General features: G+C 41.3%; 1 protein-coding gene across 1 annotated transcript in view; it reads left to right on the top strand.

The window, feature by feature from the left end:
* Positions 1 to 9,304, top strand: part of LOC136161302 (SLAM family member 5-like) — a 28,340-nt gene extending 19,036 nt beyond the window's left edge. Inside the window, exons 3-5 of the mRNA XM_065926040.1 lie at positions 3,652 to 3,948; positions 5,412 to 5,831; positions 7,488 to 9,304. Of these exons, the coding sequence (XP_065782112.1) occupies positions 3,652 to 3,948; positions 5,412 to 5,578 (464 nt within the window). The 3' untranslated portion in view covers positions 5,579 to 5,831; positions 7,488 to 9,304. The remainder of the gene's footprint in view (positions 1 to 3,651; positions 3,949 to 5,411; positions 5,832 to 7,487) is intronic.
* The last annotated feature ends 4,532 nt before the right edge of the window (positions 9,305 to 13,836 follow it).

Genomic DNA, 13,836 nt, shown 5'->3' with positions numbered 1-13,836 from the left:
ATGGGCAAGCCAATTGAGCAGAAGATGGGTCCTGAGGCTACCAAGCCCCAATTTACATGCATAACAGAATTATCTGGCTCCAGATGGTGGTTGAGATCTTTACTAATGAAATGGTCAAGTTTCTTAACTTATTGGTAGAACAACAAACCAAGATGCATAATGTTATCTATCAGAATCATCTGGCTCTAGATTACTTACTGACTACAGGGAGTTGGGGGGCATCTGTGGGAACCTCAATCTTAGGAACTGTTGTCTACAGATAGATGATAAAGGCAAGGTCATAGAAGAAATAACCAGGAAAATGAGAAAAATAGCTCATGTCCTGGTCCAGACTTGGAAGGGATGGAATCCTGGAGAGCTACTTGAGGGATGGTTTTCTTATCACGGAGGATTCAAAACACTAGCATGAATAGTCCTACTCTTCCTTTGGACCTGCCTCCTCTTATGGTGCCTTTTGTCACTAATCATGAGGGCAGTTTCTGGCCTAGTAGAAGCTGCCACAGATGGAGGGCACCACACATCTCCTAGCCCTAGAGGTTATCAGCCCCTGGGCCAAGAAGATCAAGACGTTGGTGCCTTATAAGATTTAAGGTGCTTCAAGAGAGGAGACTGAAGAGGAAAATTTAAAACTTACACTCAGAAATAACTTCATGCTAGTTCTGCTTCTGTAAAAATATTCTTGCAGCTCCAAGATAGGAACAAGATGACCTAGCAGTCGACTATTACCATAAGGTGTTCTGATAAGTATGGAATGTTCTATTCCTGCTTCTGTGAATTTCTGTTTGTCAATTCCCTGCACATAACCCATAGCAACTCCTGTGCTCTATAACTGCCCATTTCCCATAGCACCCAGGTAACCAATCATCCAGTGCCAAGTGTAATTGTGTGTATTGAACCTGTAAAAGTAAAGCTCATCCTGAGTTCAGGCTCCCAGAACCCTAGAGCGTTAGCTTATCTGGGACCACAGGCTTAATAAACCTGAGTTATCCAACCCTCCACGTGTGGTGCTTGGTTTCAACAGTCAGATTCTTGCAACATGTCCACTGCTGAGTTTTCCAAATTTGCTGGCATATTGAGTGCAGCACTTTAACAGCATCATCTTTCAGGATTTGAAACAGTTCAGCTGGAATTCCATCACCTCCACTAGCTTTGTTTGTAGTGATACTTCCTAAGTCCCACTTGAATTCATACTCCAGAATGTCTGGCTCTAGGTAAGTGATCACACCATCATGGTTATCTGGATCATTAAGATCTTTTTTGTATAATTCTTCTGTGTATTCTTGCAATCTCACTTAATATCTTCTCCTGCTAGGTCCATACAGTTTCTGTCCTTTATTGTGCCCATCTTTACACGATAAGTTCCCTTGGTATCTCTAATTTTCTTGAAGAGATCTCTAGTCTCCCCCATTCTATTGTTCTCCTCTATTTCTTTGCATCGATCACTGAGGAAAGCTATTTTTTCTCTCCTTGCTATTCTTTGGAACTCTTCAGTCAGATGGATATATCTTGCTTTTCCTCCTTTGCCTTTCACTTCTTTTCTTTTCTCAGCTATTTGTAAGGCCTCCTCAGATAACCACTGCCTTTTTGCATTTCTTCTTCTTGGGAATGATTATGAGCACCATCTTCTGTACAATGTTATGAACCTCCATCCATAGTTCTTCATTAGTATTTGACATAATAATTATTATTCTTTATAGGACTCAGTTTATTTGATTTGTGTATTAATTTTCTATAGCTTCTAGCACAAATTAGTATAAAGTTAGTGGCTTAAAACACCAAAGTATTATTTTATCATTTTGGAGATCAGAAGTCAAATAGGGGTCTCACTGGGCTAAATCAATTTAATTTAAAAAAAAATAGTCATAACCTAGAAATTGAGAATTATATTTTATTCAGTGTACATTTTTAGGACTTCAAGCCTGAGAGACAATATCTCAAGTAACCCTGAGAGAACTGCTCTGAGGAGGCAGGGGGTGGACTCAGGTCATATAGAAGTTTGCAACAAAGGGCAGGTAGTCTGAACATCAAAAGATAATTGTTAATTAAGGAAAAGCAGATATCTCAAGGAATTTAGTGCTTTTCTATGTGTGGGAAGGTGCAAAAGTCTGGGCTTACTGAAATCACTCCTTTCATATTCATCTCAGCTCTCTGGGGCTTTTTCACCCCCCTGTTGTCCCATCTCCTCAGCAATCACCATGGGGAGTGACTGATGGCTGCAGGATAACAGGCACTGTTCTTCCTGGGCCCCTTCTAAGCTCAGAAGTTCATATTTGGGGGCTTGAATCACTGATGGCTGTGACATCCTTCTTTGTTGATATGGCAGGAAATGTTCCATTTCTCAGTGCTGTCAGGGCTGTGTGCCTTCCTGGAGGTTCCAGAGAAACAAACATTTTCTTTCACCTTGGGCCTTTTAGTGTCTACCTGCATTCTTGGGCTCATGGCCACACTTGTCCATCTTCAGAGCCAGCAATGAAGGGACAATTCCTTCTCACATTGATCTCTCTGATCCCCTCTTCTTTTTCCTTCTTCTTCTTGTAAGACAATTGTAATTACCTTGGTTCCAACCAGTTATTCTGGAATAATCTCCCTGTTTGAATGTCAGTTAATAAATATCCTTAATTCATCTGTTACTTTCATTTCCCTTTGCCCAATAACCTAACACATTCAGAGGTTCTGGAGGTTGGGGCACTATTCATCGACCACAGTTTGGAAATCCGTATGTAGCTAGTCCTCCCTGTCCTCTCTCTTCTCACCAGCCAGAGGTATCAGTTCAGTTCCATCACTCAGTCGTGTCTGACTCTACCACCCCCTGGACCGCAGCATGCCAGGCTTCCCTGTCCATCACCAACTCCTGGAGCTTGCTCAAACTCTGGTGTGAAAAGACCAAAGATATAATTGCTCACAAACACCCCTCCAATCTAGCTCTCAAATCCTCAATAGAAACAGGAGAAAATTTACACAGTGACACATCTTAAGAGCCTCATTAGTCAACTCTTTTTTCCCCTAGAGTTTCTGCTGCATAGGGAAATATCTCCTACGAGAGTGACTTTGACAGCTTGAGTTTCCCACGTGATATCTATGACAAACTTGTCAGTGACTTCTCTGCCTGTGCGGACCTCAAGTTTAGTGGCATGTTCTAACCACACTTGGTTTGTAATTGCTGGTCACTGCCACTGCATCTCTCAGAAATGTCTCTACTTTTGGCATCCCAGCACAGGCCATATGTCAATGCTCCATATGCACTGTGCAGTCCCAGGCATCGTCTGAACAGGAGAAGCAGGGCAATGGTCCTGGACCAGGACAAGTCCTTCCTTCCCTACCTTCTTCCCCTGGAAAGAAGGAAACATCCCAATTGCTTATATACAATGCATCCTGGAAGGTGAGGTCCAGCATATAGTTTTTCTTTTTAATGGAAGAATTTTAAGGCTTGGTAATCTAGTAAGATCACATAGGGCTTACCTCAATTGCTTCTTTTCTTATTGTCACTGCTATATATTTGGGTTTTGGGAGAATAGTGTTTCTTCTGGAAAATGCATTCACCATCCTGAGAGGGAGGTTGCCAGAGCTTCAGGGAGATAATGGATGAGAAAATGTGAACTGTAATGTTTTCCACTCATGTGATGCTCCATTCTTTTGTCTCACCTGCTCCAGAGCCCGTGATCATTCCTGAGATCGTGGTCAAGTCATCATCCATCACATCAAGCTGGTGCAATGTCACTCTGGAGTGTAAGGTCCCAGGACACAGAGAAGACCTCAGTGTGACCTGGGAGAGCAAGGGCCTTCCCAGGGAGCTGGAGTGGAGTGGGACACCAGAAGTAGCCCCCAACACCTGGGAACTGACTGTGAACTTGCCCCTGATCCAGTCCAGTGCCATCCTCACCTGTGTGGTCAGCAACCATGTGGAGAAGGAAACTGCCTCTGTAGACTTTGCACAAGTCTGCTCCGATGGTGAGTGCAGCCTGCCAGAGGGGAGGGGCACTCCTGGAGTTCACGTGCTCTGGGTGAGAGCTCTGGGCTTCTCTCCCCCCTCTATTATTAGCACCACCTTCCACTGGGGTCACCCGATACCTGGGCCTGGGAAGCACAACCAATTTGCTTCTGCTTTTAAATTTCTCACACATCCATGCTCTCCTCTCCACCCCTTGCCATTGTTGGTCCAGATAGCAGCCTTTCAGTAACTCTAGCCACATCACTCATCATTCATTGTGTGTTCAGTGTGGTCTTAGAAAAACGGAATTGGATTGTGTCAACTGCGTCATCTGAGGGATTGACCTCCAGTGTCTCCCTGTATGATTCAGGGCTTAAATGCTTCTCTGCCCATGTCACTCTCCTCACATATTTCACACTGAATTGTTTAACTAGAGACCCTGAATGAGTCTTGCTGTCACAAGCTTCCGACCCTCTGGAAATGCTGTTACCTCTACAATCAGTCCTCCAATGTCAAGAGTTCTTCAATTTCTTATTTACTCCTGTTGAAGGATATCTCTCAGTTAAGGCCAGCTCCATGGGGGATGGTCAATATGGTTACCCAGGGTCCTGTACTTTTTTATGGTTCTGCTCTTAACAAAGTTCGAGGAAAAGGAACCTCCATCTCATTTGGTATGGTGCCTTGCAGGTGCTGTGACCTTCCAGCATAGACATCATCTTTATAAAGGAGTGGTCCAAGGCCACCCCACACTGAGTTAACAATTCTGTTTATGGACTTGTCTCCTGCGTAAGTTAGCATACCTGGAGGGCAGACGCCATGCCTTGTTGTCTTTGAATTCATGTCCCAAGCAAAGATTTTGGCAATGTTTGCTCACATTCACTGTCTCATTGAATCATGAATGAATATGTGTAGTTCGCCCTTCTAACCCATCCTCCACAAGGGAGACCTGACCTGCTGGAGGGATCTGATATGTCAGCATCACTTAAACCCCTATAACCCTCCCCTCAGCCTCATCATGGACAGTCAGATAAAATAAACATTCAGTAAGACCCTTGGGAAGGCAGTTCTTTCTCCCTCTTCTCCTCTTCATCTGGCTCCTTCCTGCTCTGTCCCTCTCCAGCTTGCAGCGTGGGGTGATGGCAACCCCCAGGGCTGATGATCTTACAGTAAGATTCCCTGAACATGGTGCTCCCCCTTTCTGAAATTCTCCACCCACCTTGAATATCTTGGAAACTCCTACTCCTCCTTTAACACTCAGTTTATGCATCACCTCCTCTGTACAGCCCATCCTGAAGACATGTGTACCAGGTGGTATTTTCTCAGTTCAGTTATGAATGAACCTACTGCACTCTTACCTCTTCAACTTCTGAACCAGGATTTTAGACTTCTCCATATGTTTTCTCTCTATCTCCCTATGGCAATGGATATTTAAAATTCTGTCTTCCCTTAAACATTCTCCATTTTCTCTGTGTGAGGGAAACAGGTTCACAAGAACAGACCATTTCTGGCCCCTTTGGAGTCCTCCTATGTATCACTGTGCTTGTGCTATACTTCCTGGGAACTGGACTGTGCGTTTGGAAAATATATAAGAGGGAGAGGAACATGGATACTGGAAGAGGCAAGTTGCATTTCTTTTTCTTCCTCAGATAACTCCTGTCTTCTATTGAAACCCTTTTTCTTCACCTTGCTGCTCAGAGATTTCCCCCTGCAAAAGGGCGGATGGGTGTGATAATGGCACTGGGGTTTAACCATGGAACTGGGTACAGGTTTTTGAGGCTGATTCAAGCTCCACTCTGTGTATGTGTGTGACTCAGAAGAAGCATTGCAGGAGGACCAGAGGAACCATGATGATGGCAATGGAACAGAGCAGAGTTAAGACCAGTATCAAGAAGGCATGGACCAGGTGAGAAATGGGAGTTGTGATCATCCTGGGCTTTACCAGTTCCCTCTGCACCTACACTTGTGCTTATCAAACCTAATCACTGCTACTTCTGTCCTGCTGCCTCTTTCTGAAGAATCAACACTGTTAACTAGGAAAATTTACATCTGAGGCCTGTGTAGTACTGGAAACTTGGGGGGCATCCATAAACAGTGTGTGTCAGCAGTAGTGGTTCCAAGTGTTGTTTGTCAGTAAGTCGTGTCGACTCTTTGCGACCCCATGGACTGTGGCATGCCAGTCTTCCCTACCCTTCACTATCTCATGGAGATTGTTCAAACTCATGTCCATTGAGTTGTGATGTCATACATCCATCTCACCCTCTTTTGTCCCTTTCTCCTCTTGCCCTCAATCTTCCCTAGCATCAGAAACTTTTCCAATGAGTCAGCTTTTGCATTAGGTGGCCATATTATTGGAGCTTCAACTTCAGCATCAGTCCTTCCAATGAATACTCAGGACTGATTTTTTTTAGGATTGACTGGTTTGGTCTTTCAGTCCAAGGGACTCTCAAGAGTCTTCTCCACACCACAGTTTGAAAGCATTAATTTTTTGGTTCTCCTTCAGCCTTCTCTTGGCTCAGAGGGTAAAGCATCCGCCTGCAATGCAGGAGACCTGGGTTCAATCCCTGGGTTGGGAATATGCCCTGGAGTAGGAAATGGCAACCCACTCCAGTACTCTTGCCTGGAAAATCCCATGGACAGAGGAGCCTGGGAGGCTGCAGTCCATGGAGTCACAAAGAGACATACACAACTGAGCCACTTCACAGCCTTCTTTATGGTTCAACTCTCACATCCATCCATAACTACTGGAAAAATCATATCTTGACTATACAGTTCTTTCTGTCAAAGTGATGTCTCTTCTTTTTAATATGCTGTCTAGTTTGGTCATAGCTTTTCTTCCAAGAAGCAAGCATCTTTTAATTTCATAGCTGCAGTCACCATCTGCACTGATTTTGGAGTCCAAGAAGATAAAATCTGTCACTGGTTCCACTTTTCCCAATCTATTTGCCATGAGGTGATGGAACTGGATTGCATGATCATGGTTTTTGTATGTTGAGTTTTAATCCAGGTTTTTCACTCTTATTAGGAGACTCTTTAGTTCCTCTTCACGTTCTGACATTAGAATGATATCTTGAAGTTGTTGATATTTCTCCCGGCAATCTTGATTCCAGCTTGTGCTTCATCCAGCCTGGCATTTTGCATGATGTACTCTGCATATAAGTTAAATAAGCAGGGTAACAATATACAGTCTTGGCATACTCCTTTTCAGATTTGGAACAAGCCTGTTGTTCTGTGTCCAGTTCTAACTGTTGCTTCTTGATCTGCATACAGATTTCTCAGGACATCCAACAGGTCATTATTTTCCATTGGGTCATTCTTCAAAATGCTTCTTGTAATCCATCCACCTCTCATTCCTTTATTCCCATATTCTACCTGCAGTTTCAGCATTTTCACAATGCCACCAACATTATAGGAGAATTTCTGTGTATAATTATTATACATTTTTAAATTATAGATTTCCTAGTGTGTGTGTGTGATGTAATAGCTCATTGTTACTTTTAAATTGCATTTCCCTAATGATTAATGTCAGACTTTATTTTTTTGGGCTCCAAAATCACTGCAGATGGTGACTGCAACCATGAAGTTAAAAGATGCTTACTCCTTGGAAGGAAAGTTATGACCAACCTAGATAGCATATTAAAAAGTAGAGACATTACTTTGCCAACAAAGGTCCATCTGGTCAAGGCTATGGTTTTTCCTGTGGTCATGTATGGATGTGAGAGTTGGACTGTGAAGAAAGCTGAGCAGCGAAAAATTGATGCTTTTGAACTATGGTGTTGGAGAAGACTCTTGAGAGTCCCTTGGACTTCAAGGAGATCCAACCAGTCTATCCTAAAGGAGATCAATCCTGGGTGTTCATTGGAAGGACTGATGCTGAAGCTGAAACTCCAACATTTGGCCACCTGATGTGAAGAGTTGACTCATTGGAAAAGACCCTGATGCTGGGAGGGATTGGGGGCAGGAGGAGAAGGGGACGACAGAGGATGAGATGGCTGGATGGCATCACCAACTCTACGGACCTGAGTTTGAGTAAACTCCGGGAGCTGGTGATGGACAGGCAGGCCTGGCGTGCTGCAATTCATGAGGTCGCAAAGAGTTTGACACGACTGAGCGACTGAACTGAGTTGCGCTGATTAATTAATGAAATTAGAAGATAATCGCTCCTTTGCAGGAAAGCTATGTCAAGCCTAGACAGTGTTTTAAAAAGCAGAGACATCACTTTGTGACATAGGTTCATGTAGTCAAAGCTATGGTTTTTCCAATAGTCATATATGTGAGAGTTTGAACTTAAGAAGGCTGAGCACCAAAGAATTGATGCTTTTGAACTGTGGTGCTGGATAAGATTCTTGAGAATCCTTTGATCTTGAGGAGATCAAACCAGTCAATCTTAATGGAAGTCAACACTGAATACTCTTTGGAAGGACTGATGCTGTAGCTGAAGCTCCAATAATTTGGCCACCTGGTGAGAACAGCTGACTCTTTGAAAAAGACTCTGATGCTGAGAAAGACTGAAGGTTGAAGGAGCAGAAGGTGACAGAGGATGATGTGGTTGAATGGCATCACTGATTCAATGGCCATGAACTTTAGCAAAGTCTGGTAGATGGTGATGAACAGGGAAACCTGGAGTGCTGCAACCCATGGGGTTGTGAAGAATTGGACATGACTTGGTGACTGAACAACAACAACAGCAATAATGAAAACAAGGTTGAACATCATTTCCTGTGTGTTAACCATTTGTGTACCTTATTTGAATTAATTCATTTCTCTCCAAGTTCCTCTTGTCATGCTTTATTCCCACCACACCAATAGAACTGCTTTTGTTCAAGTCACTAGGAAACGTCATTAAACTATCATTACATCTCATAGACAACGTGTTTCATCTCCTTTCAATCTCAGCAGCAATGGAGCTGTCTTTGCTTGAATTCCCTGCATCACCTTGCATTCAACAATCATAATCATTTCTCTCACACTCAGTGGTAGCTCCCTAGCTGCCTTGACTAGTTTCTTTCTCATCTCTTCAATCTCTAAATTCTGGAATATCCCAGGGGTCAGACACAGACCATCCATATGATTTTCCTTCACTATCTATACTCATTATTTTCTTGTGTTATAGCCATGAACTAATCCCCGAACCTGTGACTATGTAAACTTATGAGGCAAAAATGTCTTACAGATTATCCTAGATTTTACTGATTTTCTCATAACCCACATTCTATCACCAAATACTGTTATCTTTTCTATCAATATATCTCATCTATCATCTATTTACCTGTCATCTATCTATATTGGTAATATGACTATCTCTTATCACATATCTGATCCAAGATATCCATCAATATTTACCTGGAGTAGTTTAGTAGCTTCACAGTCTCCCTGTTTCTGTACCCTTTTAGTTTGTTTTCAAACAGCATTCAGATAGTCTTTCTAATAATTTACATCACATAGGTGGCTGGGTTTAACAGCTCCTATTAGGTTATCTTGGTATTCTTAAAAGATATTCACATATGTTTATGTGGGACACAACAGAATACAAAAATTGATATGAAGATGTTGATAGCGGTTAACTTCTGGGTCTGTTTCCTTTTCTGTATAATAATATTTCCAAAATACCTAACAGAAAAACATCATTTATTTAAATTTTTGAGCATGGGATTGACATGACCAGAGCTGATCTTAGAAATAGTAAAACCACATACACCCCAAGAAGAAGTTCATCATCCTGTAAACCAGTTGTTATAGACTGAAGTATGTCTCCTCAAAATTCATATGTTGAGGCCCTGAAAGTGAAAGTGAAGTCACTCAGTCTTGTCCGACTCTTTGCAACACCATGGACTGTAGCCTACCAGGCTCCTTCGTCCATGGGATTTTTCAGGCAAGAATATTGGAGTAGGTTGCCATTTCCTAAACCCTCATGTGATTGGAATTTGAGGTATAGCCTTTATGGAGGTAGTTAAGGTTCAATGATGTTGTAGGAAGTAGACTAATTTGATAGAACTTAAGAGAAAGATTTCTCTCTTTGCCCTGACAGAGAAAAGGCCACATGAGGTCACAGTGAGAAGGTGTTATCCACAAGCCTAGGAGAAAGGCATCACCAGAAATCAGCTTTTACTGCACCTTGATCTTGGATGGTGAACTTTCAGAAATATGAGAAAATAAATTTATATTATGTAAGTCAGTCAGTCTGTGATCTTCTGCTACAGCATCCAGAGAATACTAATATATAAATTCAAGCATTTATTCCCATGTCTTTATCTTTCATTTTCTATTGCGTTCAAATGACTCCTTCAGGGTTTTTAATGAAATCACCCATAAAACTTATTTAGATCTGTCTATAGACACTAAAGGTAGTAATAGAAAACCAATAGAGATGAACATTTTGTTCTTTTTTAAAAATTAATTAATTTGTTAATTTTACTTTACAACATTGAATTTGTTTTGCCATACATTGACTTGAATCCACCATGGGTGTACATGTGTTCCCCACCCTGAACCCCCCTCCCACCTCCTTCCCCATCCCATCCCTCTGGGTCATCCCAGTGCACCAGCCCTGAGAACCCTGTATCATGCATCGAACCTGGACTGGCGATTCGTTTCACATATGATAATTTACATGTTTCAATGCCATTCTCCCATATCATCCCACCCTCATCCTCTCCCACAGAGTCCAGAAGACTGTTCAATACTTCTGTGTCTCTCTTGCTGTCTTGCATACAGGATTGTTGTTACCATCTTCCTAAATTCCATATATATGCATTAGTATACTGTATTGGTGTTTTTCTTTCTGGCTTACTTCACTCTGTATAATGGGCTCCAGTTTCATCCACCTCATTAGAACTGACTCAAATTAATTCTTTTTAATGGCTTAGTAATATTCCATTGTGTATATGTACCACAGCTTTCTTATCCATTTGTCTGCTGATGGACATCTAGGTTGCTTCCATGTTCTGGCTATTGTAAACAGTGCTGCGATGAACATTGGGGTACAAGTGTCTCTTTCAATTCTGGTTTCCTCAGTGTTTATGCCCAGCAGTGGGATTGCTGGGCCATATAGCTGTTCTATTTCCAGTTTTTTAAGGAATCTCCACACTGTTCTCCATAGCGGCTGTACTAGTTTGCATTCCCACCAACAGTGTAAGAGGGTTCCCTTTTCTCCACACCCTCTCCAGCATTTATTGCTTGTAGACGTTAGATAGCAGCCATCTTGACTGGCATGTAATGGTACCTCATTTTGGTTTTGATTTGAATTTCTCTAATAATGAGTGATGTTGAGCATCCTTTCATGTGTTTGTTAGCCATCTGTATGTCTTCTTTGGAGAAATGTCTGTTTAGTTCTTTGGCCGACTTTTTTGATTGGGTCTTATATTTCTCTGGAATTGAGCTGCAGGAGTTGCTTGTATATTTTTGAGATTAATCCTTTGTCTGTTTCTTCATTTGCTATTATTTTCTCCCATTCTGAAGGCTGTGTTTTCACCTTGCTTATAGTTTCCTTTGTTCTGCAGAAGCTTTAAGTTTCATTAGGTCCCATTTGTTTCTTTATTTTTTAAATTTCCAATATTCTGAGAGGTGGGTCATAGAGGATCCTGCTGTGATTCATGTCAGAGAGTGTTTTGCCTATGTGTTCCTCTAGGAGTTTTATAGTTTCTGGCCTTACATTTAGATCTTTAATTCATTTCAAGTTAATTTATGTGTATGGTGTTAGAAAGTGTTCTAGTTTCATTCTTTTACAAGTGGTTGACCAGTTTCTCCAGCACCACTTTCTTTCTTTTTTTTTTTTCATTTATTTTTATTAGTTGGAGGCTAATTACTTTACAAGATTGTAGTGGTTTTTCCATACATTGACACGAATCAGCCATGGATTTACATGTGTTCCCCATCCCGAACCCCCTCCCACCTCCCTCTCCATCCCATCCCTCTGGGTCTTCCCAGTGTACCAGCCCCGAGCACTTGTCTCATGCATCCAACCTGGGCTGGTGGTCTGTTTCACCCTTGATAGTATACTTGTTTCAATGCTATTCTCTCAGAACATCCCACCCTCGCCTTCTCCCACAGAGTCCAAAAGTCTGTTCTGTACATCTGTGTCTCTTTTTCTGTTTTGCATATAGGGTTATCGTTACCATCTTTTTATTTTCCATATATATGTGTTAGTATACTGTATTGGTGTTTTTCTTTCTGGCTTACTTCAGTCTGTATAATGGGCTCCAGTTTCATCCATCTCACTAGAACTGATTCAAATGAATTCTTTTTAATGGCTGAGTAATATTCCACAGTGTATATGTACCATAGCTTCCTTACCCATTCGTCTGCTGATGGGCATTTAGGTTGCTTCCATGTCCTGGCTATTATAAACAGTGCTGCAATGAACATTGGGGTGCATGTGTCTCTTTCAGATCTAGTTTCCTCGGTGTGTATGCCCAGGAGTGGAATTGCTGGATCATATGGCAGTTCTATTTCCAGTTTTTTAAGGAATCTCCACACTGTTCTCCATAGCGACTGTACTAGTTTGCATTCCCACCAACAGTGTAAGAGGGTTCCCTTTTCTCCACACCCTCTCCAGCATTTATTGCTTGTAGACTTTTGGATAGCAGCCATCCTGACTGGCATGTAATGTTACCTCATTTTGGTTTTGATTTGAATTTCTCTAATAATGAGTGATGTTGAGCATCCTTTCATGTGTTTGTTAGCCATCTGTATGTCTTCTTTGGAGAAATGTCTGTTTAGTTCATTGGCCCATTTTTTGGTTGGGTCATTTATTTTTCTGGAATTGAGCTGCAGGAGTTGCTTGTATATTTTTGAGATTAATCCTTTGTCTGTTGCTTCATTTACTATTATTTTCTCCCATTCTGAGAGCTGTCTTTTCACCTTGCCTATAGTTTCCTTTGTTGTGCAAAACCTTTTAAGTTTAATTAGGTCCCATTTGTGTATTTTTGCTTTTATTTCCAATATTCTGGGAGGTGGGTCATAGAGGATCCTGCTGTGATTCATGTCGGAGAGTGTTTTGCCTATGTTCTCCTCTAGGAGTTTTATAGTTTCTCGTCTTACATTTAGATCTTTAATCCATTTTGAGTTTATTTTTGTGTATGGTGTTAGAAGGTGTTCTAGTTTCATTCTTTTACAAGTGGTTCACTAGTTTTCCCAGCACCACTTGTTAAGTACTTGTTAAAGAAGTTGTCTTTTTTCCCATTGTATATCCTTGACTCCTTTGTCAAAGATAAAGTGTCCATAGGTTCATGGATTTATCTCTGGGCTTTCTATTCTTTTCCACTGATGTATATTTCTGTCTTTGTGCTAGCACCATACTGTCTTGATGACTGTGGCTTTGTAGTAGAGCCTGAAGTCAGGCAGGTTGATTCCTTCAGTTCCATTCTTCTTTCTCAAGATTGCTTTGGCTATTCGAGGTTTTTTGTATTTCCGTACAAATTGTGAAATTATTTGTTCTAGTTCTGTGAAGAACATCATTGGTAGCTTGATAGGGATTGCGTTGAATCTATAGATTGCTTTGGGTAGTATAGCCATTTTCACAATATTGAGTCTTCCAATCCATGAACACGGTATATTTCTCCATCTGTTTGTGTCCTCTTTGATTTCTTTCATCAGTGTTTTATAGCTTTCTATATATAAGTCTTTCGTTTCTTTAGGTAGATATACTCCTAAGTATTTTATTCTTTTTGTTGCAATGCTGAATGGTATTGTGTCCTTAATTTCTCTTTCTGTTTTCTCATTATTAGTGTATAGGAATGCAAGGGATTTCTGTGTGTTAATTTTATATCCTGCAACATTACTGTATTCATTGATTAGCTCTAGAAATTTTCTGGAAGAGTCTTTAGGGTTTTCTATGTAGAGGATCATGTCGTCTGCAAACAGTGAGAGTTTTACTTCTTCTTTTCCTATCTGGATTTATTTCTTTTTCTGCT

This window comes from Muntiacus reevesi, chromosome 1, assembly GCF_963930625.1.
Source record: "Muntiacus reevesi chromosome 1, mMunRee1.1, whole genome shotgun sequence".
NCBI lineage: Eukaryota > Metazoa > Chordata > Mammalia > Artiodactyla > Cervidae > Muntiacus > Muntiacus reevesi.
This window is presented reverse-complemented; position numbering and strand designations above follow the sequence as displayed.